The following is a 27,147-nucleotide window of genomic DNA, read 5'->3' on the forward strand; positions in this document are numbered from 1 at the left end:
CAGTCAAGATGACGTTACGGCTTGCGTGTCTGGTTTCGGTAAGAGCGAGGGTTAACAGGTCTAGTTGTCATGGTGATGGGCTGAGGTAACTGTGTGGAATGTGGGCGTCGCCCTGCAGGCTCGTCTATTTCTAACAGGAAAAAAAAAGCCCTCTCTGAGGCAGCGCGGTAAAGCCGCTGCTTGGATTTGGAAATAAACGATGTGAATGCAGAATCGAGGTCATCTAGCTGTTTCAAACCCGCGTTCATGGCAGTGAGACTCCAGACTGAGGGGGTTATTTTTCAATAAAAGTTTTGGGCGGTGTGGTTTAATAACCGTTGTACAAATTAATTTACTGTATAATTAAGTGTTCATTGACCCTGATCACTCACTCAAATTTGAATCATTTATGAGCAAGTTTTAATCATTAAAAACAAGCTGTAATTAATAACGGAGCGTACCTTAAATGAAGCTGCACGGTGTAATAACTTAAAAAAAACAAAAAAAAAAACAACATGGAACATCTTTCCCATTATGGATCTTTAATAGGAAAAAAAAAATCTGAAATCTCTGCATTATAAGTTCTTTAAAATAAGTTGTTTATGTAAAAATAATAAATTTGCTACAGAAATGTGAGAAGCTGCTGTAACACCAAAACAGAGTCCAAGACAAGGATTTAGAGGAAGACGAGGACAAAATAAATAAGTGGACTGTTACTGTGTACTGCACGGAGACGATCATTGCACAGTGTTAGTGTTTTAACTGGAATGAGGGCAAAAGGAGGAGATGCGAGGGAGTAAAAGTCCATCAAGTCCTCCTTACAAACTCTGCTTTAGTTTGTTTCTCTTGACGTGGGGATTAAAATATGAAATTGTCACTAAAATCCACACTTGACGTGCGGCTGGAACAGTTCCATCCTGGCGCTTCATTTCCTTATTTGACAAAACCAAAAGGGGCCAAACAAAGCCTCCGACTGGTTAACAGAGCACCAATATTATTAGTATGTGTCAGGGAGGTGGAGTCGGTCTATTGCATTTTTTTTTTTTTGGGGTGGGGGGGTCTTCTCCTCATTGGTCGTTACATTGACTCGGCTGTGCGGTCAGACTGAAGTGAGGAAAAGAGGTACGATGACTGTGATGATGAGGCACGGCGAGGCCAGGCGGCGGCCCCTTGATTGGGTGTTTTGTTTTTTGGTGACGTGTAGGGGGCGGGGTCAAGGTCTATGCGTAGATCTCAGTGGTGGGAGCCTTCTTGTAGATGGGCTTCTTCCCCAAATCGTAGCTGCCCTCGTCCTTCTTCTTCATGCGGTAGATGAGCAGCAGGATAAGAAGAATGGCGAACATCAGGCCGACGGCGCCGCCTGCAATCAGAGCTGAAACAGACGGGCGGGAGCAACGTTAGAAACACTCTTGGCAAATTCATCAGCTCAGCTTTTGGATCTGATGCTCAAGAGGTTGTGTCTTTCTTAAAGTCCAGTCTGACCTGCGAGGACTTCAGTCTTGTTGAAGATGCTGTCGTCGCTGGCGTGGGCCATCAGGACGTTGGCTGGGTACTCCTCAGGTTGGTTCTCACTCCTTGGTAGCGGGATTTCGTTGCTCTTCTGGACGATGTCCACCTCATTGACTGTTGGTCGCACTGGCTGTTCTGCCTCAGGGATCTTGTTATCATTGACATCAGGCTGAGGATAGAAAGAACAAACCTTAACTTCATATCAACACAAAGAGCAATCAGAGCAATTTGTCCGATTTGCCTTGGTAGCCACCAGATCTAGGCTTTGGAAATGAAAGAAAAGTGGCCATTTTAAGTTGCAAAGAACTTTAACAACCTGCTCCTCATTTCAATCACGAGACTTACAAAATGACAGAATTCATAGTTTGATTTATCGCAGCCTTATCTATTCACTCCCTCACTGCATTCTACAGGGTGCATGTCTAGGCTTTTCCCGAGCGTAGAAAGATTTTCAGCTGAGAAAAACACTGAATTTTCTTTAGATTTACATTTACACTACAGTAATCAAACGCACAATGACAAACTGTGGTCTGAGTCTTCTAAATTCAAAAACATCCAGAATAGATCGGCTAGTGTTTCAATGACATTACAACTAAGTGTTGGTAAAAGCTCCAACCCTTTTACAATTTATGGTATGAAAAGAAAGACTAAAAGGAGATTTTCTAATCATCAACCAATATAAGCAACAGGCTGGCTGCCATCGTGTCCCACAGCAGTCTGCACTCAAGGTTCTTAAAAAGGAGCAACAACTCCACCTGGTGGAGATTTACCATTAATGTAGGTACAATAAAATTCTGCCAAGAGCTCAAGTAATCAAGACTATGCTACCCAAAAATAATAAAAGACCCTGTGAAAAGCAGAATTATTTACAAGTTGAGAGGTTTCTCACCATATCTGTTGGATTGACGTGGTCCTTTCTGGTTGACACTGTTGTTGCTGTGGAGAAAAGGAGATAAACTTTAAAGTTCTACTCACAGAAACATCTCAATGATTAAAATACTTTTCTTTTTGACAGGGGGTGGGTCAAGACAAACCTCCATCACCGGATCCAGAAGAGTCAGTGTAATCATCATCATCATAGTAACCATCATCATCATCATCACCACCATCATTATAATAATCATTATCATCATCAGTGTCATCTGTGAAGCCAAAGTCTGAGCCGTTCTGGGCATCGCCTGAAGACACGAGGTCGCCCCCCATCGTCGACACGACTGACTGCGTGGTCTTCATGGGCATCCATGTCTCCGTCTCCCTCACCTGCCAGGACAACATGATGCAAAATGTTACTCATTGATCAAGTGTGAGGATTTAGAGAAAGCAAGCAAGAGGCGAACGTAAGGACCTCTGTGGCAGTAACCAAAACCCTCTCGGTGCACTGAGGCGTTTACAGACCTAAAATAACAAATGCATCCATCTATAAAACAAAACCCATCATTGGCGTAAAGATTAAAGTCTTTACGGAAAACTGCTCTCTCATCGCTACAGGGCTGGGATAAATTTCTCTTTATTATAAGAGAACGCTGAACAGATCACGAGTGCTATCATTAAACTTTACAAGTTAAAACTCTTGATATGAAGTCATCATGCCGGGGTAAGCCACGGTGACTGCTCACGTCTGCAGGATCCTTAGAAACAGCCAAAAAGTTAAATCACAATCTTTTGTTTTGCCGAGCAGAGAGCTTTAAATGGAGAGTAATTATGTCTTTACATAAGAATGCTTTCTGCTGGCTCCACCTTATTGCAGAAGTTAAGCTCTTCCACGGTTTTGAAACTATTCTACAGCTGAAACGAAGACAAATGTGACATCCTGACCTGTGTCTCAGCGCCACAGTGACACAGATAAAGACTTATCTGCTGCTGATTGGACCTCACTGCCACGTTTAGCATAATGAAGAGACCTTAATCGAATTAGCACAATTAATTTCATCGACTATTTGCTCAGTAATCAGCATGAACAGGATTAAAGACACACACATCTCACTAATTATCATGATAACACACACACACACACACACTTAAATCAGCATGGAGACTTTAAACACAGACTGGAGATTAGATTAAAATCAAATCCTGAAATCCTGCAGCAACGCTGTTTGTTTGTCTGTCCGCTCCTTTTCTCTGTCGACACAAAGCGAAAATAAATCTAAAGCATCTCCAGATTTTCACTGCGATTTTAGAGTGTTTTCATCAATCTGGCTGCACGTGCACAGAGGTAAAAAAAAAACAAAAAAAATTCAGAACAATTTCCAAAATGGCAAAAAAAAAAAAACAAAAAAAAAAAAAACAAAAACACACACACAGCAACAAAATTTTACATATATCCACAGCTTGGCAGAGAAGGCTTTTAACATTTCTTTCAACGGGTTTTGGAGCAACATCCAGCTTTAAGGTTAAAAATGTAATTTCTCATTAAATGTTGTAAAGCAGCAACAACGTATTCTAGACCAAACACAGTTGATTTTTCATTTGTTTTTCCACTTTTAATAAACTGATCTGTAATGTACTGTGTTAAAATAAATTATTATTATTAATAATAACCTTCAGGTTTTGCCTCTTAAATTAATGTATCTGAGAAAATGGCAGCTTAACAAGACTTCACAAAAAAAAAAAAAGAAAAAAAAAGTGGATTCTGCCCAACTTATTCCAGGTTAATTAAACGTGCCAATAAACAAAACAAAATCTCTTTGCTCAGATCATCAACTGAGCAACAGATTATAGACATGAGCATCCACTCAAGATCATAAATTCAGCTCATTTCCAATCAGACTGGTATAAAGATATTAGAACAGCGTTCCCATCCTGTGTCAGTGTGACCCAAACCAGGAACATGCCCCCCCCCACCCCCCGCCACCCAAACCTTCCATTTAGTGTGAACAAAAGCCAACCACAGATCAGACTGGAAGCTCGCCCGGGCGCCCCACAACATGCTCATTTCCTGCCCGTGGCTCCCACACAGACACAGATTGAGTTCTGTTGACATCACGAGTTCTCCTCCTAATGGCTTCCATCTGTAAAGGCTCTGAAGTCTAAGGGTTAATTATTGGTCTCCCGGCATCACGCGTGATCACAAACACTCTGCAGCGTAACCGTGTGTGTTTGATCGTAATCCTCTCTAGCTTTAAAAAGTGGAGGGGAAAGCCCTGTTACAATATAACAGCAGTCGCCATTTTACCGCAGCTAAACGAAGATTGTTGACTGACTCACAAGCCACAATTCAGTCTTTGTTTTTAATTTCTTACGCTTTGCTTTTTAAAGGATTCATATTTTAAAAATGCACATCTGTGCAGCTGCATGTCTCTCCACAGGCTGGTGTTCGGTGTGTTTCGGGGGTGGTGGGACACGATAACGCTGTAGATGGCTGCGTGTCTAATCCAGACGTGTAAACCACTTCTTTTCAGATGGAGGTCACCGCTGCTCCTGCACGCTGGAACAAGCCCACTGAGTCACACGACAGTAATCAAACAAACACATTCATTTGAGGCCCGGTTATTCAGGAACGACAGCGGCAGTCGTATGTAATTACTCTGCTTATTCTGATGCAATGCCAGCATTTTCCAGAAAATAAGAAAGATCACCCCGGAGGTGCATTTTAAGCTTTAGTTAGTCAGACTTTGAAACAAACACGCTGGAACAACCGCTGCACGCTTTCAAATTAGTCAAGCTACCAGGGGACAGAAAATAAACTTGCCCAGATCACTTTGTCACTGAAACTCTGCTACATGTCCTCTAACATTTAATACCATAGAGAGTGCGCTATACATGAGTTGACCAGTAGACGTCAGGAGTTTCTAATATGTTATTAAATAATTGCCAAGCAATGACGCTTTTGGTGATGCAACTGACAAGCACTGAGGTGGCGTCATCTCACCACCACTTCTCCGTTTGTCACTGTACAATGCCAAAGCCATCTGTGTGCGATGCGCTAGCAGCGTACACTTTGTATTTAAATGGCCAAGTGCTTTTCAACTTTATAGCACTGTTGTGAGATGAAAATGAGAAATGCAAGGTTATCTTCTGGCTAGTTTGGTTCAGTTTATGTGGAGAAAACAAAATTTGACCACTTTGAACAATAAATTTCACACTTTTCTAATTTGGACCGGGTTTTAAAAAGTAGCCCCATTTTCAGAACAGTTTAATATTTGTGTGTAATAATCTGACTACTGTTAATATCAAACCCTGTGTTAGTGGAAGCCCTGAGAAATACCAGTACATATGTAGCTTAAATCAGGGCCCGATTTTATTTCTTGTATTTACTTGCTTTACTTGATGAGAACGCACATTAATGAACACTTTGTATATTTTCATAACATAGTGTAAATATGCCAGATTTAGCTATAAGCTACGTTCCATCTGTAGTCCTCAAACACACAACAAACAACAATTACAATAAATACAAAACATTAAATTGTATACAATACATCTCACCTGTGTTTCAGCTTTGTTGTTTGGTTTCATAAAGCAATCTAATCTTTCAGTCTACTAAACTTTTAGTCGGCTACAGTTAGTCGCCCTACACCCTAAACTTATAGCTGTCTTACCTTAATTGATGGTTTTCACGAGCATAACGGCCTCGCATGTGCCGTTACCAAGAGACGTTGCCAATGCGCAACATTTCTGTTTACTTCCAGGTTGGTCGTTTTCATGACCTATGTAGCCTTTGTTTCATTAACTGGCTTTATTAACATTTACGGACCCATACGAACAGCAGAATGACGTACTTTGCTCTTAGCCTAGCAGTTTCACTCTTCAGTTTCTTCTTCTACACTTCCAAACCTTTTTGTGCACCCAACATTGCTCAGCGTAACAGCAATGCCCGGTGGCTCATGTGAGAACTGTTACAAACACATCATGACAGTAGTCTACTGTAACGACGGCCAAAAGTGGAGGAAGCTCTTCTTCTGAAGAATATGAGCGATGTAGGGGTGTTCCATCAAGTGTTGGTACATGATAGCTGCCATTTTGTGAGGTAAGACATTGAGGTTTTGTCGACTAAAATAAGATTAGCCTCCTCTGCACCAGGCTAAAAACGTTCGGCCGGTAACATGAAACTTTAGCCGACAAAGCGGTTTTTGCAACAACTAACATCATAAGATTACTCAACTAAGTGAATTTATTGGACTAAACAAGATTAGACTGCTTTATGAAACCGGGCCCAGGAGTCAAACCCAGGTCGACATATTGGTCGCCCAACTCCTGTCCCACTGTGGTACCTGCTCCTCAGTCCAAATCCTAACAAAATGCAAAGCTACACAGACAGATTTGAGAAAATACAACCAGTGAAAACTTTGAAATAACTAATTATGATTGTTAGTTTTTGCAACTTTGCACTCGGAACAGTGGGACAGAGTTCGTCCAATAAAAAGATACCAATTTTGCTCAGCAATGACTTTTGAACTCCTAACACACTGAAATAAGAACTTAAAGAGCACATGTCCTGAGAAATGTTCCAAAAGAAACCAGACTTTGCTGCTTTGAGACAGAGATGCTCTGAAGCAACACAAAGTCTTCAAGGCCGGCTGAGGCCTGTTGGAACAGGCTGATGTTATTCAGTAACACAGAGGGAGGCGGGGATGAGACCTGAGGGATTTTTGTCACATTAAGTAATGATGGGGGGCTGCTAACTTTACTATCATATCGGGGGGAATGTCCCATCTTCACTGTATTATCTCAGGAAGCAAAGCCAGCTTGGGACACGTACCAAAGCCTAGACTACTGGGACAAAAACAAGCATACCCTGATCCAAATCCAAGACTGTATTCCCAGCAATACACTCGCTGTGGCACCAAGCACAAAGCTGCAAGTCTGCTTCAACACAAATAAAAGCAGACAAGTCAGTCCGATGGTTTAACAGTCAGGATGTTACCAAAACATGGTTTAAAATCAAACTATCATTTCAGCACCACTGCCAGCCGTCAGGTCTTCAACAAGTTATGTTCACTCACACTGATTCTTACAAAATAAACAAAAGGCCAAATTGAAAACCAGTGTGGACTGGTTTTCCTGACAAAGAGGAAGAAGTGGCTGGTCCCTCTGTATAAGTCCATGCACACAGTGACAGATCCCAGCAGCCACATGGAAACCAGCCCTCACAGTCACGACAAAGCCTAGACCATTTGTTAAAACCAGATCCATTCAAGCCAGGTCGCGTGCTGGTTGAGAGTCCGACTCCGGCTTTACTCAGCGCTCATATAAACCAGCACTGTGTGGTTGCAGAATGGCTGTCCATAAAACTAATGAGGGAAAAAACAAAAACGAATCGCCATCTGCTTTCACAATGTGTCCCTGGTTTTTTCAGGTGGGTCATTCTATACGTGTACTGTTGTCTCAGAAAATTTTCAATATATTTGTCTTGACAGAGGTATGAAGATTTTGAAATTACAAGCTTAATTGGGCCAAAGGTTAATATGTTATGAGCTGATCAAATAAACTGCAGTCTAAAAATCTCAGTTAATGTAAAGTATTTTGCCATTTCACTCAATGCCTTTAACCTGTTCAAGGATCAGCTCCAGATGTTTTTTTTTTTTTTTTTTAAACATTCAGACAGGCACTGGGAGCCACCAGACCGCAAATGATGGCCCAGGTTTTCAGGCAACTTCAACCATACCTGCTCCTAATTTCCATTATGATTATTCTTCCCTGCAACAAGCCCAGACATGTCCAGTGGGTGGCAGATAAGCACAAAGTTTAAGCAGATTAACCTCAAAATAGGCCCTTTTAAGTTCACAGCATTTATTCTTCTTGAGCAATCATGTTAAAAGCGGTAAATTTTTACAGGGTACGTGCCAAGGCTTTACCAAGGCCTAGAAGGACCACTGCTGAAAACAGTTCATGTCTTCTTCAGTGACTCATAAGACTTATTCATTCTGTCTGATGTCCAGAAGCCAATAAATGGATTTCATGCCGAGATGAGGGAAAAGAACATTTCTGCTCAGCGTAAAGAATTGATGTACGTTAACACACAAAATGCGGCACTAAAAGCTCAACAAACTGAAAGTCACACTACGATCCTGTGATCCAGAGAACAACTGGATTTGTTCAGCATGTTCAAGGTCACTTGATATGAATCAGGACACAGTTCACAATAGTAAAGAATGCTCCACAATGGGAAAAGACATTTTGGAACAACATCGAAGTATGGAATGAGGGGTTTCTATGGTTGGAATAAACTGTCAAAGGATAAATCCATCTGAATCTTGTGGTGACAAGCAGAACAAACAACTGCCCATTTTCAATTTGACCAATTGTAGCAATCTGCTCTGTCCCTCATCATTGCCTGAATGTCCAAGATATTTCTGTTCCAGTTTTCCCCACTGACTGAAAAGCGGTCTGTCGGGACAGCCGCCACCAGGCCTTTGGGTCTGTCCTTTCCATTGACGACAAACAATGGCAGTGGACGCCTCAAGAGCATATCAATGACTAAGGTAACCAGCAGCCTCCCTTCATTAAAGTGGGGAAACAATCCCTCCATCTGCCGACAGAGAGCGGCATCTGTTCCATTCACACGGCAGCGTGGAGGAGGTTCAAAGTATGAAAAGGCAGAAAAGAAACACCAGCACGCAGGAATGTGCTTCCTTATTCTTTGTCATGGCCAACGTCTCTTGAGTTTTGAAAGATAAACACAATTACTGTTTTCTAACCTTTGTTTTCTGCTCATGTTATTCAAGAGGATTTTTGGACCCAGATTACCTTAGGAACCAAGTGGAAAAAAAAAGGGGGGGGGGGGGGGAATTATGGTATGATTCATGGGCATCAGGGAGAAGTGGCTAAAATTCCTGCAGATCACAGAGTAACTCTGAAACTAAAGATTATTTTCATAACAAAGTAACAATTTGATTTATTTAGGCTCATGTTCCCTGTAGAGAAAGCGGGTTGTGGTCAGCTTCAACATACTGGCCTTTCAGCAGGAAGTATCAAAAAAATAAGCTTCAACGAAAACCTGCACCATAATTCATGGCTCAGCAGATTCCACTACACTCCAAAAACACAACATTTCATAGAAAGCTTGACAATATGCCAAAATTTAGAGAGCAGCAGCCAATTAATTGTACATAACTAAATCCAACGGACAATAAGAAGAGGAACGAAGATCCTGTCATCACACTCATCCATCTGCAATTACATTATCTCAATAAGGAACGGATAAATGTCACTGATGATGTGACGAGATATCCCTCTGCTTAGGATCTGGTGATAAACCAGGTCTCTGCTTCGTCTGCTGTTCTCAGTGCAGCTGTAGCCAATAAATAAGTTAAATCTTCTGTGGTTATAGCTACTCAGCAGTGTAGATTTCATAATTTTATGCCACTGTAACCTGAATATATTTGGGTTCTGCACATAGCTACAATGATCAAATCAATTATGAAATTAACTGATACCCATTTTGAAAGCTGACTCATTATTTTGAGTGTTTTTTTTTCTTTCAATATTCAAATTCTCCAATTTCAGCTTCTGAAATGTGAATATTTTATTTTTTTTATTTTCTAGTTTCTTTACTCTGGCAGTAAATTTAATATCTGTCAGACATTTTAAGTCTCCCATCTTGAAAAAAAAAAATGATTTCACATTTATTTAAATTTTATGAATGCAGCTATTAAAAAAAAAGTAGACCAATTTTCTAAAGTTGCAGACCAAAATAAAGTACAACAGAAATGAGTAATTTGCCGTTTTGAATTATCTTCTGCAATTTCTGTAACATTTATTGCTAAAATAAAATCAGAGGGATGTTCTGATCACATTTATTCCAACAGACTTGCTGCATTGATTTATCTGCGTTCTGTGGATGAACTTATTTCTTGTTGCAGAAAGTTTTCCCTGAAGACATTTATTGCTCAAGGAAACATTTCAGTGACATCACAGACCAAAATAGAAAGTCCTTACTTCCTTCGACTCCCTCTCCTTTCAGCTACTTTCCTATCCACATTTAACTCCTCTCCTTTCCACTAGGTGATACTTGAACCAGCGGCATTTTAAGTCGTGTATTGTGACACCTGATCTGCTTGTGAACTTCTGAACCCGAATGCAAGCACCAAACAAACACTTCTGAGAGATGAGGATACAGACCAACCCAAGGAAACCAAAACTGGACCTTTACCCTTATGAAGATCAGTCATACTCCGAGCGCAACGCTGGCGCCTCACAACAAGCCGCAGTCTTCGTGCATTAATCAGTGCTGCTCACAGTCTGACAACTGAGCTCTAGACTTCTTCTACCTCCCCGTCTATCTATAGCAGCTTTCCATGTACCAGCATTATGTGAGAACGCACAACTCGCTTAGACCAGAAGAACATGTTGCACTGTAGCTGCATTTGCAACGCGAGGACAAAAATGATACTCAGGATGATCGCATGGCCTCATGCATACGAATTTGTGCAGCAGGTGTGTCGCTCGTGCACAAACACGGCGGCTGCACAACAGATTGAGCATCGTCACTGCAACGTGCGCATGTGTAAGAGTCCCACCCCAGGATGTGAAATGTCAAGTCAGACAGATTAAACTTTATTTTTCTATGGGTTGGTGCGAGTATTTGTCACTTCCAGCGAAGTAGTGAATCCGAAGGCGAGAATTCGTACTTGTGTGACTGGCCACCCGATGAAAACAAGCTCAGGCTGTATTGCTTTCTATATAAATCAGCTGGTTTTGTTTTGTCTCCAAGGTGCTTCTAGCAGCCAGCTGACAGCCATCATCCCCTGGAACGATGAGATTTATGCACCAAGCTGGCCTCAAATGAACCATTGTACATTAAAATGATGAGTCTGAGCACTTTGAAAAGTGATCAAATTACATCCATTTGTGCTGAGCTCGGCAATATTTTCATCTACCAAAGATGGCCACCAGAGGGCACTCGGGTAAAGTCTGCGCCAGCCCATACAGATGCATCCCTCTACATAAAATCACCCTAATTATTATCACTTACTGAGGCATTGCTGGGCCGGTAGCATAGATTTACATTTACACTACCTGTCCATACCTGTCCGCAGTAATGTGTGATGATAGCATGCGCAACCCAAGAACTGTCTGCAGACGATAACATGAAAAGGCGAGAAGTGTGTGCTGGTCCCAATATGGATATTCTGGATGATTTTATCATCGATAGTATGACAATGAAGAGCAGCTAAAGCAGCCAGCTTGATGAGGATGCCCTGGCGAATTTGGACAGCAGCGCGGTACAAGCCAACACAACAAAAGTTAAAGTGAGCCAACTTTTTATGTATGCGTTTGCTGGGTGTCGTGCGTTTTGAAATGACATATGTTGTTAATGTGTTGTGTATCTCAGTAAGTGATAATGCAAATAACATGCAGTTGTCGTGCGGTATGCATTTTCAGAGGCCCGACGTCCATGCCCAGTCACCCAAAATGACCGATACTCGCTCATTTTGGGTGACTGGGCATGGACGTCGGGCCTCTGAAAATGCATACTCGCTCATTTTGGGTGACTGGGCATGGACGTCGGGCCTCTGAAAATGCATACCCCCCTCCAAAAGCATGTTATTGTATTAGTATATACAAGTATTCTATCCAAATAGAGCCACTGAAGTTATTCAGTGAAAACTCCAAATTTTGCCCCTCGCACCCACCACTGCAACATGTATCGCAGAAAACAATTGATATTGCGCAGCTGTAACAAACACACATTATCATTTGCTGTGGGAGTGTAGCATTACTATGAAAAGTGCTGTAAAAGTGATAATGTTGGTTTTGTCACAAAGGAAGAGGCCACACCTCCTCAAAGAACAAGCAGTGTTGTTGCCAGTGGCTGAATATTAAGATTAGCTCAGTTTAAAAATCCAGTGTGTTTTACATTTCCACAGTTTCTGTGGGCAATTTATCTCAAAAGGAAATCATTTCGCACAGACTCCTCCACCGGCTTACACACACTCAAAAAATAGCAAATGAACAACTAAAAACTGCAATACCAGCAAATGGACAGCGAAGCCAAGAGTTGAGTCATTTGGGAATGTCGCCTTGTTTTATCACAGGAAATAACATGACTATGTAAAGTGAGTAATATGACCTGATGACTTTAGGAATGAGCTGGACCTCGCGCTTTCCATTTGACCGACCATTCAAGATACCAGCAGCTGCAGTAGATGACGTCAAGTCATGCTTCCCTGATAAAAACCTTGACGTTTTGATGAACGGCTCCCGGGGGAATGCCGCACGTCTGATCACAACGTCCTTATTGGTCACTTTCTCTCCCTAAGCGCAACTCGCTAAGACTCCATTATTACTAAATCTAGGCATGCTTGATCAATACCCTACAGGATCTATAACAAATTGAACTTAACTCTTAGAGAAGCCACACCACACTCTGATGGGCATAAATATGAATAATGCCCATAATAAAACCAATTTATTCATACTTCCAAGGTGTTTTTGGCATAGAAGAATACTGGTTTATTATTAATAATGGGAGATTTTCCACAATAACTCCCAGTCAAAATGAGCCAGTGGATTAAACATCAATAACAACAGTTATTACGTGCACCTGGGCAAGTACGTAGTCAAGTAATTTCCAATGACATTAGTGACGTGCTTGTCAAAGAAATTCAAAAAAGGTTAGTTGGATTTAAAAAGTCCCACTTGTGGACAATCTGCTCAATAAAAACCCCTGACTGACTGTTTACGCATGCTGGTGACTGGTTTGCCAGACTGAGGAATGTGTTTCAGTGTGGGTTGGTTAAGATCTTGGCAACAGTCAGCCACCACATTCCACTCTAAAACAGAGCTAAAGCATTCTATGCACTCAAACACACACGGCTTCTGGCCAAATCCAACAAGGACCGCTAGGATTCTTCCAGGTTCCCGATATGACTCCTGGCTATGTCCTGGAGCAAAGCCCTTTATAAAAACAAAACAAAAAAAAAATCTTTGTTTAAGACCCTAAACCGAGCCACAGGGCATCTTCCACTTACACAACGACTGCTGATTAACTGTAAACAAATAGTTCTTACAAGATGATTTCATATCTGGAAAGTAGTTTACAGATTTTAGTTTGTTGTTTTACAAGCTAAAATCCAGTTCAACATATAAAATATGTGCAATAATGTTGCAATGACACCGATTCTGGTGCCAGTATTAACTAGCATGTAAAAATTTGTGGGTTGACAGATTATCAAACTGCAAATATTTCTTGATCAGCATCTGTGCTCATATTTACCACTGATTCTTTTAAGAATGTGCACATCTGATCACAACGATCAGTATGAGAGTCCAACTAGGCAAGCCCCCCCACCCCCAATCCATATCAAATTTATTAAAACACAGGGGTGTAACTGATCACAAAATCCACAGTTTGGATTGGGTCATTGGCATAGATCTGATCATTTTCGGTTCAAGGAAAGAAAAAATAATTTTTTCCGATTGTCCTGAATGAAAACCAGATGTCCAATGTTAAAATAATATTTTACAATGCCTAATTGTCATTAAACTGCAATATGTGGGAAAAAAAGAAAATCAGCCTGAGTACCCACCACAGAGCTGCCGTGGCGACCCTGAGCGAAACAAGAGGCATATCAGCTATGTACAACAGAAACCCACCTAGTTCAAAACCGCATGAGGTGACTGGTGTGGTGAGATGTTGCACTGTCATCTTACACTGAAACAAACAAATATTGGGGGAACTTAATGCTTAATCCTAATGGCAGCTCTACCAGCTGACTGCCAATGGAAATAGCTTCTCCAACAGGCTCAACACATCCACAAGTTAATTATAGCTGAATTATGTGGATTTTAAAATGGACAAGGCAGCCTCTGTTGTTGACAATGGGTCTGTGGTGCCCACATGGGCTGGCTGAGAAAAACGTCAACAGTATAATGAACAAGAAGTAGACGTCAAATACTACAAAGATGCACGCAGACACAAAAAAAAAAAAGTACAGAAACAAAAGTGACACAAACACAAAGCCACACCAGCATTAAACAGGTTGTGTATTATGGAGCTGTTTGAATGAGGGGAAACCCTCGTACCACCTAAAAAACACAGACTCTGGTGGTTCCTTTTCTGTCTGTGTTAGCACAGTGCAAACCAGGGAAGCAAATTTCCAGTCTTGTTGGTCTGGAAATTTGGCTCTTTAAAACAGAAAAAAAGCCTGCAGTAATTACCACTGAATAGGTGCAATGTTCACACAAAGAAATAATTCCAACTAAGAATATTGCACAACTAACAAGTAAGGTCCCCATCACACCTTGATGATTTAGCCAGCATATGCTGACAGCCCCATTTCCACCGGGCAGTCTGGGTTGGTACGGGTCACAACAGTCACTTCTGGCTTGGTTTGCATTTCCACCACTGGCAGAACCCAGTTGTTTGGCAGGTGGATGCCATCAAGCACGCGTACACTGTCGTGCGGCCTCTCCATTTCACACAGACGCCAAATGGAGTAATTTAACATTTCTTTAATTTTATTTTTGTCTTGGTGGATCACAGTATTTATTTTCATTGCGTGCAGAATGCTGAGTGATGTCTGTGGTGAAGGCTGATGTGAATGAATGAGGCGCTACGATGCTTTCAACTTTTAAAATAAGTTAATTTTCATGTTATGGCACAAAGCACTGGCATGCTCTGGTTCAGGCCATTTTAAAATGCTAAGTTTCTTCAGCCATGATAAGGAACTAAAATATTTTCAGATACCGTTTTATGTGTATAAATTTTCGTCAGGCTGTGATGATGAATCCGACTGAAACAAACAGGTAAGATTAAGACTTTATATTTACTGAGAATTGTTTTAACATTTGAAACAGTCTGAACTGTTGACATGATTGCAGCTTTTAGTTGTTGAGCCAATCAATGGACGTATTCCAACTTATGGGTAACTCACACAAAATGCGAGTCAACAATCACATAACTTACCTACAACTTATATTCCACATATGTGGGATGTATGAGACATACGTCGAAAATATTGTGTGCATGCCCAAAATCTTTCGCCGCGCTTGCTGTATATCAGCGTGCTCTTAACCTACACAAAAACTTAGACGTACACCAGCGTTTTTATTACGGTCGGCATACGTCGACTAAATCGGCAAGGTGTAACAGGGGTGTAAGTGGCTGTTTTAGGTCAACCTACAGACAGACCTCTCATCTAAACTGAGATTATCTCAAGCACAGAGCTCAAATCAAACACTGACTAGTACAAGATAACAGCATAGTGACACCGCCATTAGGGGCGCGTGATATAAATTAAATAAATAATAAAAAGAAATTGTGATTTTGACAGTAATTAATTCTGATTTTTTATGAATGACATCCATCTTTTTGAAGCCAAACCACTAATAGTGTGATTGATCCATGTTTAGCAACTAAATCTTCTAAGGTAGATTGCAAGTCTGGTGGTGTCTGTCTGCATGTTGTCTCAGTTTTCCACCATTTTTTAACCTCACTCATGCTTAGCTAACTTGTGTTAGCTAAGCATGAGAGGTCAACGAGGGGTCATGTGAATGAATTTCTGTTTTGCTGCCAGATACAGCTGATGATTTCCAACAAATAAAACTCAATCGCAAACCTCTGACAGCCATCCTTTAACTTCAGGATGCACAAAGAAATACATGTAAACAACTATTGGCAGCTAATGTTTGCTTTGTACTCCACCTGTGCCAACAACTCCAACCAGGTCAAGAAACTTTCCACGACTCAGATGCACTGAATTTGGATGTGGTGTGAAACAACCTTTCACCATAAAAAGGGTGTCGGCAAACAAATTCAGTAAGTTTCTTGCTTTTGTCCTTTATCTGAAAAGCGTTAATGAAGAGAATAAAAATGTGGAAATCAAGTTCAAAGAAATAGAATCAAATAAAAAGATGACACTGTAGTCAGAGTATCACATGGTAGATCAAGTATTTAACTCTCCCTTTTGAGAATGACGTTCTAGTTCAGCAATAGCAAACTTCAAGTTGTGTTTTTTCCTGTGACACTTTGCACATTTACTCTGCATTAGAAATTGGCGTATTCTTGCTCTCCATGTTTAGTCAGCACTTGTGTTTGGGGGGGTACTGCAAACAGTCTGGCTTCAGGCCTGGAATATTCCAGACGATGACCGAGTGTCCTAGAACAAGGCTACATGAGCGACAAACACAAGCCCTCCAGGCTCAATGATATGTTTTTCAATAGAATCACAGCAAAGCTCATATTCCCTGTTCCACCACGGTGCTTTTTATTTTCACCACAATGACTTTCTTTGAGACGTTTGTTAGCAGCAGTGAAGAAACTGTATATGTCTGTAGGCTGCATTTCCCAAGAAATGTGTCAAAATGAGAACGTGCTGTAAGCCAACTTAGTTCAGAGAGTTAAAATATGTGCAGCCTGCACCAAGGAGGCCCAGGCTATTTCTGACTCAACGTGCTTTGGAACACCACAAAGGCAGCAGAAATGTGAGACCAACATGGGAACCACATGGGCCTTTTATGATCAACTTTTGCCCCACATCATGTGTTTGTATAGTTCCCGTCACAACTGCCAGAATATGCAGCGGTTTAGAAAGGCGGAGGGAGGCAAGAATCCAATTCTCGACTGCTCTCCATCACAGGCAGGAAGAAGGGAAAAAAAAAAAAAATCTCCTCTCTCTGTGCCAACATTCCAGGGCCCAAAGGGATTTTATAGACCAGCGGACAGCAACGCAGGAACCATTATTACATCCTAGTGATACCATTTATCATGCTCCTGCTCTCCCTCCTCCTTTTCACTGGACACACATTCAATGCACCCCATCATCACAAAAACTTCCCCCCCATTCTCGTGCAAATGAAAAGGGCTGAACGCAATACCAGTGACATTCCAACAAGACTCAACAAATTAACTCAGCCGAAAGGCTCCAAAAGCAACAAGCTGAAGGTTGGTGGTGCAACAAGGATTAGCTCCGGGCCAAAGACAGGGGTAGAGAAACATTTTTTGAGCCTACTGGTTAGGAGCAGTAGCATAAATTTTGTTACTGGTCTTCCTGGTCCAAGGCATTTGGAAGCTCAGAGCCTCCGATGGCGAGCCTCAGCATAGCATTAACCACAACATCGTGCACATGTATCCAATCAATATTATTTGTAAATCTATAGCATGATGGAACGTTTTCATTTTGTGTTGAACGTATGTAAACTCAAACATTTGGTTACGTTATCCTCTGCTTTTATGTGAATATACATGCTCAGAGTCTGGCCCGGAACTTATGGCTTGTTGCAGTCATTGACAACCACACAGTCAGTCCCCAAGTCCTCACTTGGTATGGCAGGTGCTGTATGTGTCGTTTCTCAGGTTTGAACTCACGTTGCGTGTACCCGTTTCTAAGAAAGGAAAAAAAAAATCTGTCCTCCCTCACCATTTTTTCTGATGTCAAAGGATGATAAACTTTTTTCTATTTTTAAAATGGGGCTTAATATTGAAATAGCTTAATTCATTAAGTTGGTGGTGTGACTGAGTGGTACAACGCGGTCATTGTAATCTGCAAATAGCGGCTCAGTTATTTCAGGCGCAAGCTTGAAGGGGAGAGAAAAAAAACGGCCTTGTCGAACTCTTTTAATCACTAGACCGACGTTATTTTTAACTAGACATTGGTCTAATGGGGAAATATCAACTAGACATAGGCCAAAAGTTACTGGGCCATGTCCTCCACCAGAAAATGATAAAATAAGTACATAGATACACAAGTATGACGCAACTCAGGGATGACACCTTTTTTTTTTTTTTAATAAATGGGACAAGTCAATAAAACTCTGTTTTGTGTAGACTTATTTTCCATGTTATTTTAGAATAAGCTTAAAGTGTTTTTAGCCTGTTGGCATAATACAACTTTACCATTCTGTACCAGTATAACAGTATTAAACGGAACAAAACGTGTTCAAAAAATACATTTAAAAACACACATCACCTACTTCTGTCAGGTGCATTTATGTTGTTTTTACCTTGCAAACAAAGTTAACATTCCTGTGAGTAGTCTTACAAGATCCTTGCACTGACCTCTGAACTTTTACTAAAGTTTGAAGAGTGGAAGTAGTAACATAACTCAACCAATAAATAATGTTATGAGAGCATTTGTACAGTTCATGGTACATGTAGATCGATTCGGGGGGGTGTGCTCGGATGTAGTTCTATCTATTACTTTAAAATTGATTTCCGTTTCACATCTGAATCGTTAGATCCCTACAGCCTCTTATTTCTGAGGTCAAGCTGGTGAACTCAGAGCGCAATCAAAAGACTTCATTAAGTGACCAAATAACGTTCCAGAATTGGAAAATTGCATTCCCTGGTATCAGTTAGAACCGCTGATAAGACTGCCAAATTAATCCCACCACAAAACATTCCAATCATGCCTGAGGCTCAAAAAAAAAAAAAAAAAAAAATCCTGTTTCATTCAGAGCGAGGGCTTTTGTCAGGTAGCAGAACATTGTTATCGATTAGCTGGGAACGGCAAACTCACAATCCTACAATGACCTCAGTGAGCTGAGAGAAGAAAAGAGTTGAGGGAGGGATCGTCATAGCTCAGAGGCTAAGTATTCATCAAAGAAAGTGCAGCTAAAGAAAGGAAGAAAAGCCGCGGATGGGTACCAAAGAATGACAGACAGTGAGAGAGAGTCCCAGAGGTACTGAGTAAAGATAAAAGGCTAGCCAAAAAGATAAGTCAAAACCAGAGCCACAACAACTCACACAAGGAGACAAAAAAACAAAAAAACAAAAAAAAAAAACAATCTAAAGTATGATGTGGTGGGAAAGTTGTAGGTGTATCCACGCTACACTAGCATGGAATCATGCAACAGAGGAAAGGAATATCCTTTATGAAAAGGCCCCGGGACCCTATTCAGAATCCTCCAAGTGTGCAAAATCCTGAAGAGGGCTGGTCAAGGTCACCAAGGGTCACATTCCACAGGAGAAAATTGAAAACAGAAGAGAGTGGCGAAGGGAGCGGCAGGGACAACATGAAGAGGGAGGGCGAACATGAACTGGCTACACGGCTTTGAGGAATGTAACAGATTGTGAAGGGGTGCTGGATGTAATCAGTGTGTGCACGTGTGACAGTTACTGAAACACTGGGGGGGGGGGGGGGGGGGGTTAAGATTCAGGCCTTCATACCAGGTGGGTGTCCAAAAGGTTTTGGCTCCATCATGGGAAGTTTACTTGAATCATACAACATCCCACTGAAGTGTGTGACATCTTGACTCACCTTTCTGCAATCTAATTAGCAACGCTTTGCTAATAACTCATTAAATGTCATTAATCAATCAATCAATTTTTTTATATAGCGCCAAATCACAACAAACAGTTGCCCCAAGGCGCTTTATATTGTAAGGCAAGGCCATACAATAATTATGTAAAACCCCAACGGTCAAAACGACCCCCTGTGAGCAAGCACTTGGCTACAGTGGGAAGGAAAAACTCCCTTTTAACAGGAAGAAACCTCCAGCAGAACCAGGCTCAGGGAGGGGCAGTCTTCTGCTGGGACTGGTTGGGGCTGAGGGAGAGAACCAGGAAAAAGACATGCTGTGGAGGGGAGCAGAGATCGATCACTAATGATTAAATGCAGAGTGGTGCATACAGAGCAAAAAGAGAAAGAAACAGTGCATCATGGGAACCCCCCAGCAGTCTACGTCTATAGCAGCATAACTAAGGGATGGTTCAGGGTCACCTGATCCAGCCCTAACTATAAGCTTTAGCAAAAAGGAAAGTTTTAAGCCTAATCTTAAAAGTAGAGAGGGTGTCTGTCTCCCTGATCTGAATTGGGAGCTGGTTCCACAGGAGAGGAGCCTGAAAGCTGAAGGCTCTGCCTCCCATTCTACTCTTACAAACCCTAGGAACTACAAGTAAGCCTGCAGTCTGAGAGCGAAGCGCTCTATTGGGGTGATATGGTACTACGAGGTCCCTAAGATAAGATGGGACCTGATTATTCAAAACCTTATAAGTAAGAAGAAGAATTTTAAATTCTATTCTAGAATTAACAGGAAGCCAATGAAGAGAGGCCAATATGGGTGAGATATGCTCTCTCCTAGTCCCCGTCAGTACTCTAGCTGCAGCATTTTGAATTAACTGAAGGCTTTTTAGGGAACTTTTAGGACAACCTGATAATAATGAATTACAATAGTCCAGCCTAGAGGAAATAAATGCATGAATTAGTTTTTCAGCATCACTCTGAGACAAGACCTTTCTGATTTTAGAGATATTGCGTAAATGCAAAAAAGCAGTCCTACATATTTGTTTAATATGCGCTTTGAATGACATATCCTGATCAAAAATGACTCCAAGATTTCTCACAGTATTACTAGAGCTCAGGGTAATGCCATCCAGAGTAAGGATCTGGTTAGACACCATGTTTCTAAGATTTGTGGGGCCAAGTACAATAACTTCAGTTTTATCTGAGTTTAAAAGCAGGAAATTAGAGGTCATCCATGTCTTTATGTCTGTAAGACAATCCTGCAGTTTAGCTAATTGGTGTGTGTCCTCTGGCTTCATGGATAGATAAAGCTGGGTATCATCTGCGTAACAATGAAAATTTAAGCAATACCGTCTAATAATACTGCCTAAGGGAAGCATGTATAAAGTGAATAAAATTGGTCCTAGCACAGAACCTTGTGGAACTCCATAATTAACTTTAGTCTGTGAAGAAGATTCCCCATTTACATGAACAAATTGTAATCTATTAGACAAATATGATTCAAACCACCGCAGCGCAGTGCCTTTAATACCTATGGCATGCTCTAATCTCTGTAATAAAATTTTATGGTCAACAGTATCAAAAGCAGCACTGAGGTCCAACAGAACAAGCACAGGCCATAAGAAGATCATTTGTAACCTTCACTAATGCTGTTTCTGTACTATGATGAATTCTAAAACCTGACAAACTCTTCAAATAGACCATTCCTCTGCAGATGATCAGTTAGCTGTTTTACAACTACCCTTTCAAGAATTTTTGAGAGAAAAGGAAGGTTGGAGATTGGCCTATAATTAGCTAAGATAGCTGGGTCAAGTGATGGCTTTTTAAGTAATGGTTTAATTACTGCCACCTTAAAAGCCTGTGGTACATAGCCAACTAACAAAGATAGATTGATCATATTTAAGATCGAAGCATTAAATAATGGTAGGGCTTCCTTGAGCAGCCTGGTAGGAATGGGGTCTAATAAACATGTTGATGGTTTGGATGAAGTAACTAATGAAAATAACTCAGACAGAACAATCGGAGAGAAAGAGTCTAACCAATACCGGCATCACTGAAAGCAGCCAAAGATAACGATACGTCTTTGGGATGGTTATGAGTAATTTTTTCTCTAATAGTTAAAATTTTGTTAGCAAAGAAAGTCATGAAGTCATTACTAGTTAAAGTTAATGGAATACTCAGCTCAATAGAGCTCTGACTCTGTCAGCCTGGCTACAGTGCTGAAAAGAAACCTGGGGTTGTTCTTATTTTCTTCAATTAGTGATGAGTAGAAAGATGTCCTAGCTTTACGGAGGGCTTTTTTATAGAGCAACAGACTCTTTTTCCAGGCTAAGTGAAGATCTTCTAAATTAGTGAGACGCCATTTCCTCTCCAACTTACGGGTTATCTGCTTTAAGCTGCGAGTTTGTGAGTTATACCACTGGAGTCAGGCACTTCTGATTTAAAGCTCTCTTTTTCAGAGGAGCTACAGCATCCAAAGTTGTCTTCAATGAGGATGTAAAACTATTGACGAGATACTCTATCTCACTTACAGAGTTTAGGTAGCTACTCTGCACTGTGTTGGTATATGGCATTAGAGAACATAAAGAAGGAATCATATCCTTAAACCTAGTTACAGCGCTTTCTGAAAGACTTCTAGTGTAATGAAACTTATTCCCCACTGCTGGGTAGTCCATCAGAGTAAATGTAAATGTTATTAAGAAATGATCAGACAGAAGGGAGTTTTCAAGGAATACTGTTAAGTCTTCTATTTCCATACCATAAGTCAGAACAAGATCTAAGATATGATTAAAGTGGTGGGTGGACTCATTTACTTTTTGAGCAAAGCCAATAGAGTCTAATAATAGATTAAATGCAGTGTTGAGGCTGTCATTCTCAGCATCTGTGTGGATGTTAAAATCGCCCACTATAATTATCTTATCTGAGCTAAGCACTAAGTCAGACAAAAGGTCTGAAAATTCACAGAGAAACTCACAGTAACGACCAGGTGGACGATAGATAATAACAAATAAAACTGTTTTTTGGGACTTCCAATTTGGATGGAGAAGACTAAGAGACAAGCTTTCAAATGAATTAAAGCTCTGTCTGGGTTTTTGATTAATTAATAAGCTGGAATGGAAGATTGCTGCTAATCCTCCTCCTCGGCCCGTGCTACGAGCATTCTGACAGTTAGTGTGACTCGGGGGTGTTGACTCATTTAAACTAACATATTCATCCTGCTGTAACCAGGTTTCTGTTAGGCAGAATAAATCAATATGTTGATCAATTATTATATCATTTACCAACAGGGACTTAGAAGAGAGAGACCTAATGTTTAATAGACCACATTTAACTGTTTTAGTCTGTGGTGCAGTTGAAGGTGCTATATTATTTTTTCGTTTTGAATTTTTATGCTTAAATAGATTTTTGCTGGTTGTTGGTGGTCTGGGAGCAGGCACCGTCTCTACGGGGATGGGGTAATGAGGGGATGGCAGGGGGAGAGAAGCTGCAGAGAGGTGTGTAAGACTACAACTCTGCTTCCTGGTCCCAACCCTGGACAGTCACGGTTTGGAGGATTTAAGAAAATTGGCCAGATTTCTAGAAATGAGAGCTGCTCCATCCAAAGTGGGATGGATGCCGTCTCTCCTAACAAGACCAGGTTTTCCCCAGAAGCTTTGCCAATTATCTATGAAGCCCACCTCATTTTTTGGACACCACTCAGACAGCCAGCAATTCAAGGAGAACAGGCGGCTAAACATGTCACTCCCGGTCCGATTGGGGAGGGGCCCAGAGAAAACTACAGAGTCCGACATTGTTTTTGCAAAGTTACACACCGATTCAGTGTTAATTTTAGTGACCTCTGATTGGCGTAACCGGGTGTCATTACTGCCGACGTGAATTACAATCTTACCAAATTTACGCTTAGCCTTAGCCAGCAGTTTCAAATTTCCTTCAATGTCGCCTGCTCTGGCCCCCGGAAGACAATTGACTATGGTTGCTGGTGTCGCTAACTTCACATTTCTCAAAATAGAGTCGCCAATAACCAGAGTTTGATCCTCGGCGGGTGTGTCGTCGAGTGGGGAAAAACGGTTAGAAATGTGAACGGGTTGGCGGTGTACACGGGGCTTCTGTTTAGAACTACGCTTCCTCCTCACAGTCACCCAGTCAGCCTGCTTGGGATCTGCCAGGGGGGAACTAACGGCGGCTAAGCTACCTTGGTCCGCACCGACTACAGGGGCCTGGCTAGCTGTAGAATTTTCCACGGTGCGGAGGCGAGTCTCCAATTCGCCCAGCCTGGCCTCCAATGCTACGAATAAGCTACACTTATTACAAGTACCATTACTGCTAAAGGAGGCCGAGGAATAACTAAACATTTCACACCCAGAGCAGAAAAGTGTGGGAGAGACAGGAGAAGCCGCCATGCTAAATCGGCTAAGAGCTAGTAGCTACGCTAACCTAGCGGATTCCTAAAAACACGCAAAGTGAATAATTTAGAGGTGATTCAGCAGAAGGAGTGCTTTAGTTAAGGCACGTAAAGATTACACTGGGAAACAAATCGTAATCTAGATAACTAGATCAATCTAACTGCGCAGATTAAACAGCTAACAGATACAGAAAAACACCGCTGTGCTCCGGAACAGGAAGTGATACAATACCGCAGTGAGAGCCAACCACCAGTAGAGGCCTCTACATTACACAGTTTTAACTCCAATTAGACAAAAGAACCTCCTGACATACAGTCAGACATTCACGTGACTGCTCAGGTCAATGCATCGACTACTTTGCCCTCCTTCACACCATCTGTACTTAACAAAAGGGCTCGCCGGCGGCAGGATTCACGTGTTCCTGCAGGTGGCATCTACCCAGCCTGTATATAGGCTCCAGCAGGCCAATCAGAAATCAGTTTTCAAAGCCAGGTGACACCAGACATAAATCCTGACAATAAAAAGGTACAAAAAAAAGCAAAAGCAAAACCTGGATTTGGAAGTAAATGCCAAATGTGTAACTGGTTCTCAACCTTTTTTGCAAAAGAACACCAAATTCCTATTAGGAAGTACAACTGTTTGTGCTTTGTCGATGAAGGTCCTCAGGTTGGGAGACATCAACTGGATTTTGTGTTGTCAAGAAGTTTTTGCTACTCATCCAAGAGACTTTTTCAATGTTCATCCAAATGTAGATAGGTTCTCAAAGAATATTCATCAAAATATTTTTGCGCCACAGTAACAATGGCACAAACTCAACCCCAAAAGTACAGACAACTGAGAAGACTTCATTTTTCGAAAACAAAAAAACAAAACAAAACTGCACATTACTAGAATGTTTCTCTCACAGTGAAAATTAAATGTGAGTTCTGCAATGTAGAAAACAGACAACCACCAGGGAAAGCAAATGAGTCTGCACCTGTCAACAAGTTCTAACTGGAGGACTCAACACATAGCAGGAAGTGAAGCCCAAAGCAGGGCTTTATGCCATTACTGCCTGTGAGAAAAACAATTAATTTTGTTTGCAAGGTGCGCACAAAAAGTTATTTTCACTTGGCTAAGAAAGACACCGGTAGACTATGTATCTATCATGTAGTCAGCTTTTCTTTGGGATTCATAGTAGGACTAAAAAGTCAACATTCTTAAGTGTTTCAACAGCAGATTTCATAGGAATGAAAGAGAAAAAAAAAAACAAAACACTGTGATACAACACTCCCAAGTCAAGATAAGTCCCACAGTAGAAGACTACACAGAGAAATTCCACCGATAGTGAATTTGTAAATGTCAACCAGTTCCATTTCTGTTCTTCAGGACACAAACTCTGTCGGTGGAACATCAGTTTTATGCCTTATATAACCCATCCCACAGTCATCTCAGGATCCAGGCTGCAATCTTAGTGAAGTGTTCACATAAAAATGAGACACAACAAAATGAACTCACCAACAAAGTCCAGCATTTCTCTCAGTTTGCTTGCAGGATTTGTCAATAAGATGAAAAATATAACTTTTGTGAAGGCTGGTGGGAATATTTTGGGTTTCATCCATATTGGAATTGTGTCATTTTGTATAAATATACGTATGTAATAGGGCACAATTTGGTCATTTTTGTCAGTAATTTAAAAAACTAATAAGAATATCCAGGCCAAAATAAAAGCACATACGTGACAGAGATCTAGAGGATTATACAGCACCTATGAGCAAACATCCAACCAGGGATGGGAAGCATCTATTATTTTCATAACTGATTAAACCTGTAATGATTGTTGCTTTAAACCAGTTTGGAATATGTTCATAACAGTCTAGCAACATGTATCTACACCATACATTTTAAAACCACTGAGTTTAAAATAAGTGAGAACTTAAAGACAGCGAAGACATCATGTTCACAACAGTTTCTAAAACTGCTGCTATCTCTAAAACTCTCAATAGATTTTATTGTTTACTTTTTTTTAATAATTTATTACCTGCAGTTATCAAAAGGACCACATTGAAAGTAACTGTTTTATACTTTGTTATCCTGTGCCATTTATATATTGTATTTTACATGTATAAAGTTTACCAAAAAAAAAAATCCATCCACCCATCAATTGTTGAAAAAAAAAATAGAATATCTTCTGAAAAGCATATTACACTTTTAAAACAAGACATCTCCAAAACATCTGTTAATCCGAAATACTGATTATTATTCTGTTAACAATTGCAGTTGTGCATCAAAAACAAATGTAAAAGCAGCACAAACATGCTGGAAATATTAAAACAAACAGACCAACCCCCCCCCCCCCCAAAAAAAGCCAAGGGGATAATGAAAATCTTTTTAAATCATAGAATGTTAAGGAGATTTTGACACTTTAGCTCTGATCTATAGGGAAAATGATTATTTTTTTGTTCTTTAAAATCTTCTCGTATGGAGAGCTGTCTTGTACATTTATTTCGTGGTGTTTGCTCTAAGGTAGTGGTTGTTTTTAAAGTGTGTGTGTGTGTGTGTGTGTGTGTGTGTGTGTGTGTGTGTGTGTGTGTGTGTGTGTGTGTGTAAGTGGCCCCTCACACTCCCCTGTTTGGGCCCCAAGCTGAAATAATAGCAGGAGCAAACCCTGGACTCCTGCCCAAAATGTAGCCGTGAAGCTAACTGCCTGTCAAACTCATCAAATATGTAAAAATACAATTTATTTTAAACCCATAAAGTAACTCAAAAAGTTACAGACACAAGCTGTATATCCACGTTAAACTCAAACCAGGGCCATTTTGGCTCACTGGGCAAACTCGCGACCTGTTATAAAGTTGTTAACGTGGGCAAGAAAATCAATCAAAGTGGAAATAAAGTGGATTAATACGATAGAAATGCTGATTCTTACCGATTCTGAAAAGACGGAGGCAGACAAAATCAGCACGAGGCACAGCTTGATCATGGTGGTCCTTTTGGTGATCTTAAAAAAAAATAATAATGTAAAATACACACGGAGTTCGAGTTTCAGTCAGGTGACGGCAAAGTTCGTGTAGTTTAATCTGCGTTAGTCCGAGAAAATTATTGGAAAGTTGTTCCACTTTGTCACCTTTCGATCTTTATTCCTTCTC

General features: G+C 40.9%; 1 protein-coding gene across 1 annotated transcript; it reads right to left on the reverse strand.

Moving 5' to 3' along the window:
- Positions 1–819: 819 nt before the first annotated feature.
- On the reverse strand, positions 820–27,147 carry sdc4 (syndecan 4). Its single transcript, XM_034165904.1, has 5 exons — positions 26,928–27,147; positions 2,523–2,748; positions 2,378–2,424; positions 1,462–1,657; positions 820–1,351 (listed from the first exon to the last, which is right to left on the reverse strand). The coding sequence occupies exons 1-5, from the start codon at positions 26,979–26,981 to the stop codon at positions 1,200–1,202; spliced, it is 675 nt and encodes a 224-aa protein (XP_034021795.1). The 5' UTR covers positions 26,982–27,147; the 3' UTR covers positions 820–1,199.

Source organism: Thalassophryne amazonica, chromosome 3 (genome assembly GCF_902500255.1).
Source record: "Thalassophryne amazonica chromosome 3, fThaAma1.1, whole genome shotgun sequence".
In the NCBI taxonomy this organism is placed as follows: domain Eukaryota; kingdom Metazoa; phylum Chordata; class Actinopteri; order Batrachoidiformes; family Batrachoididae; genus Thalassophryne; species Thalassophryne amazonica.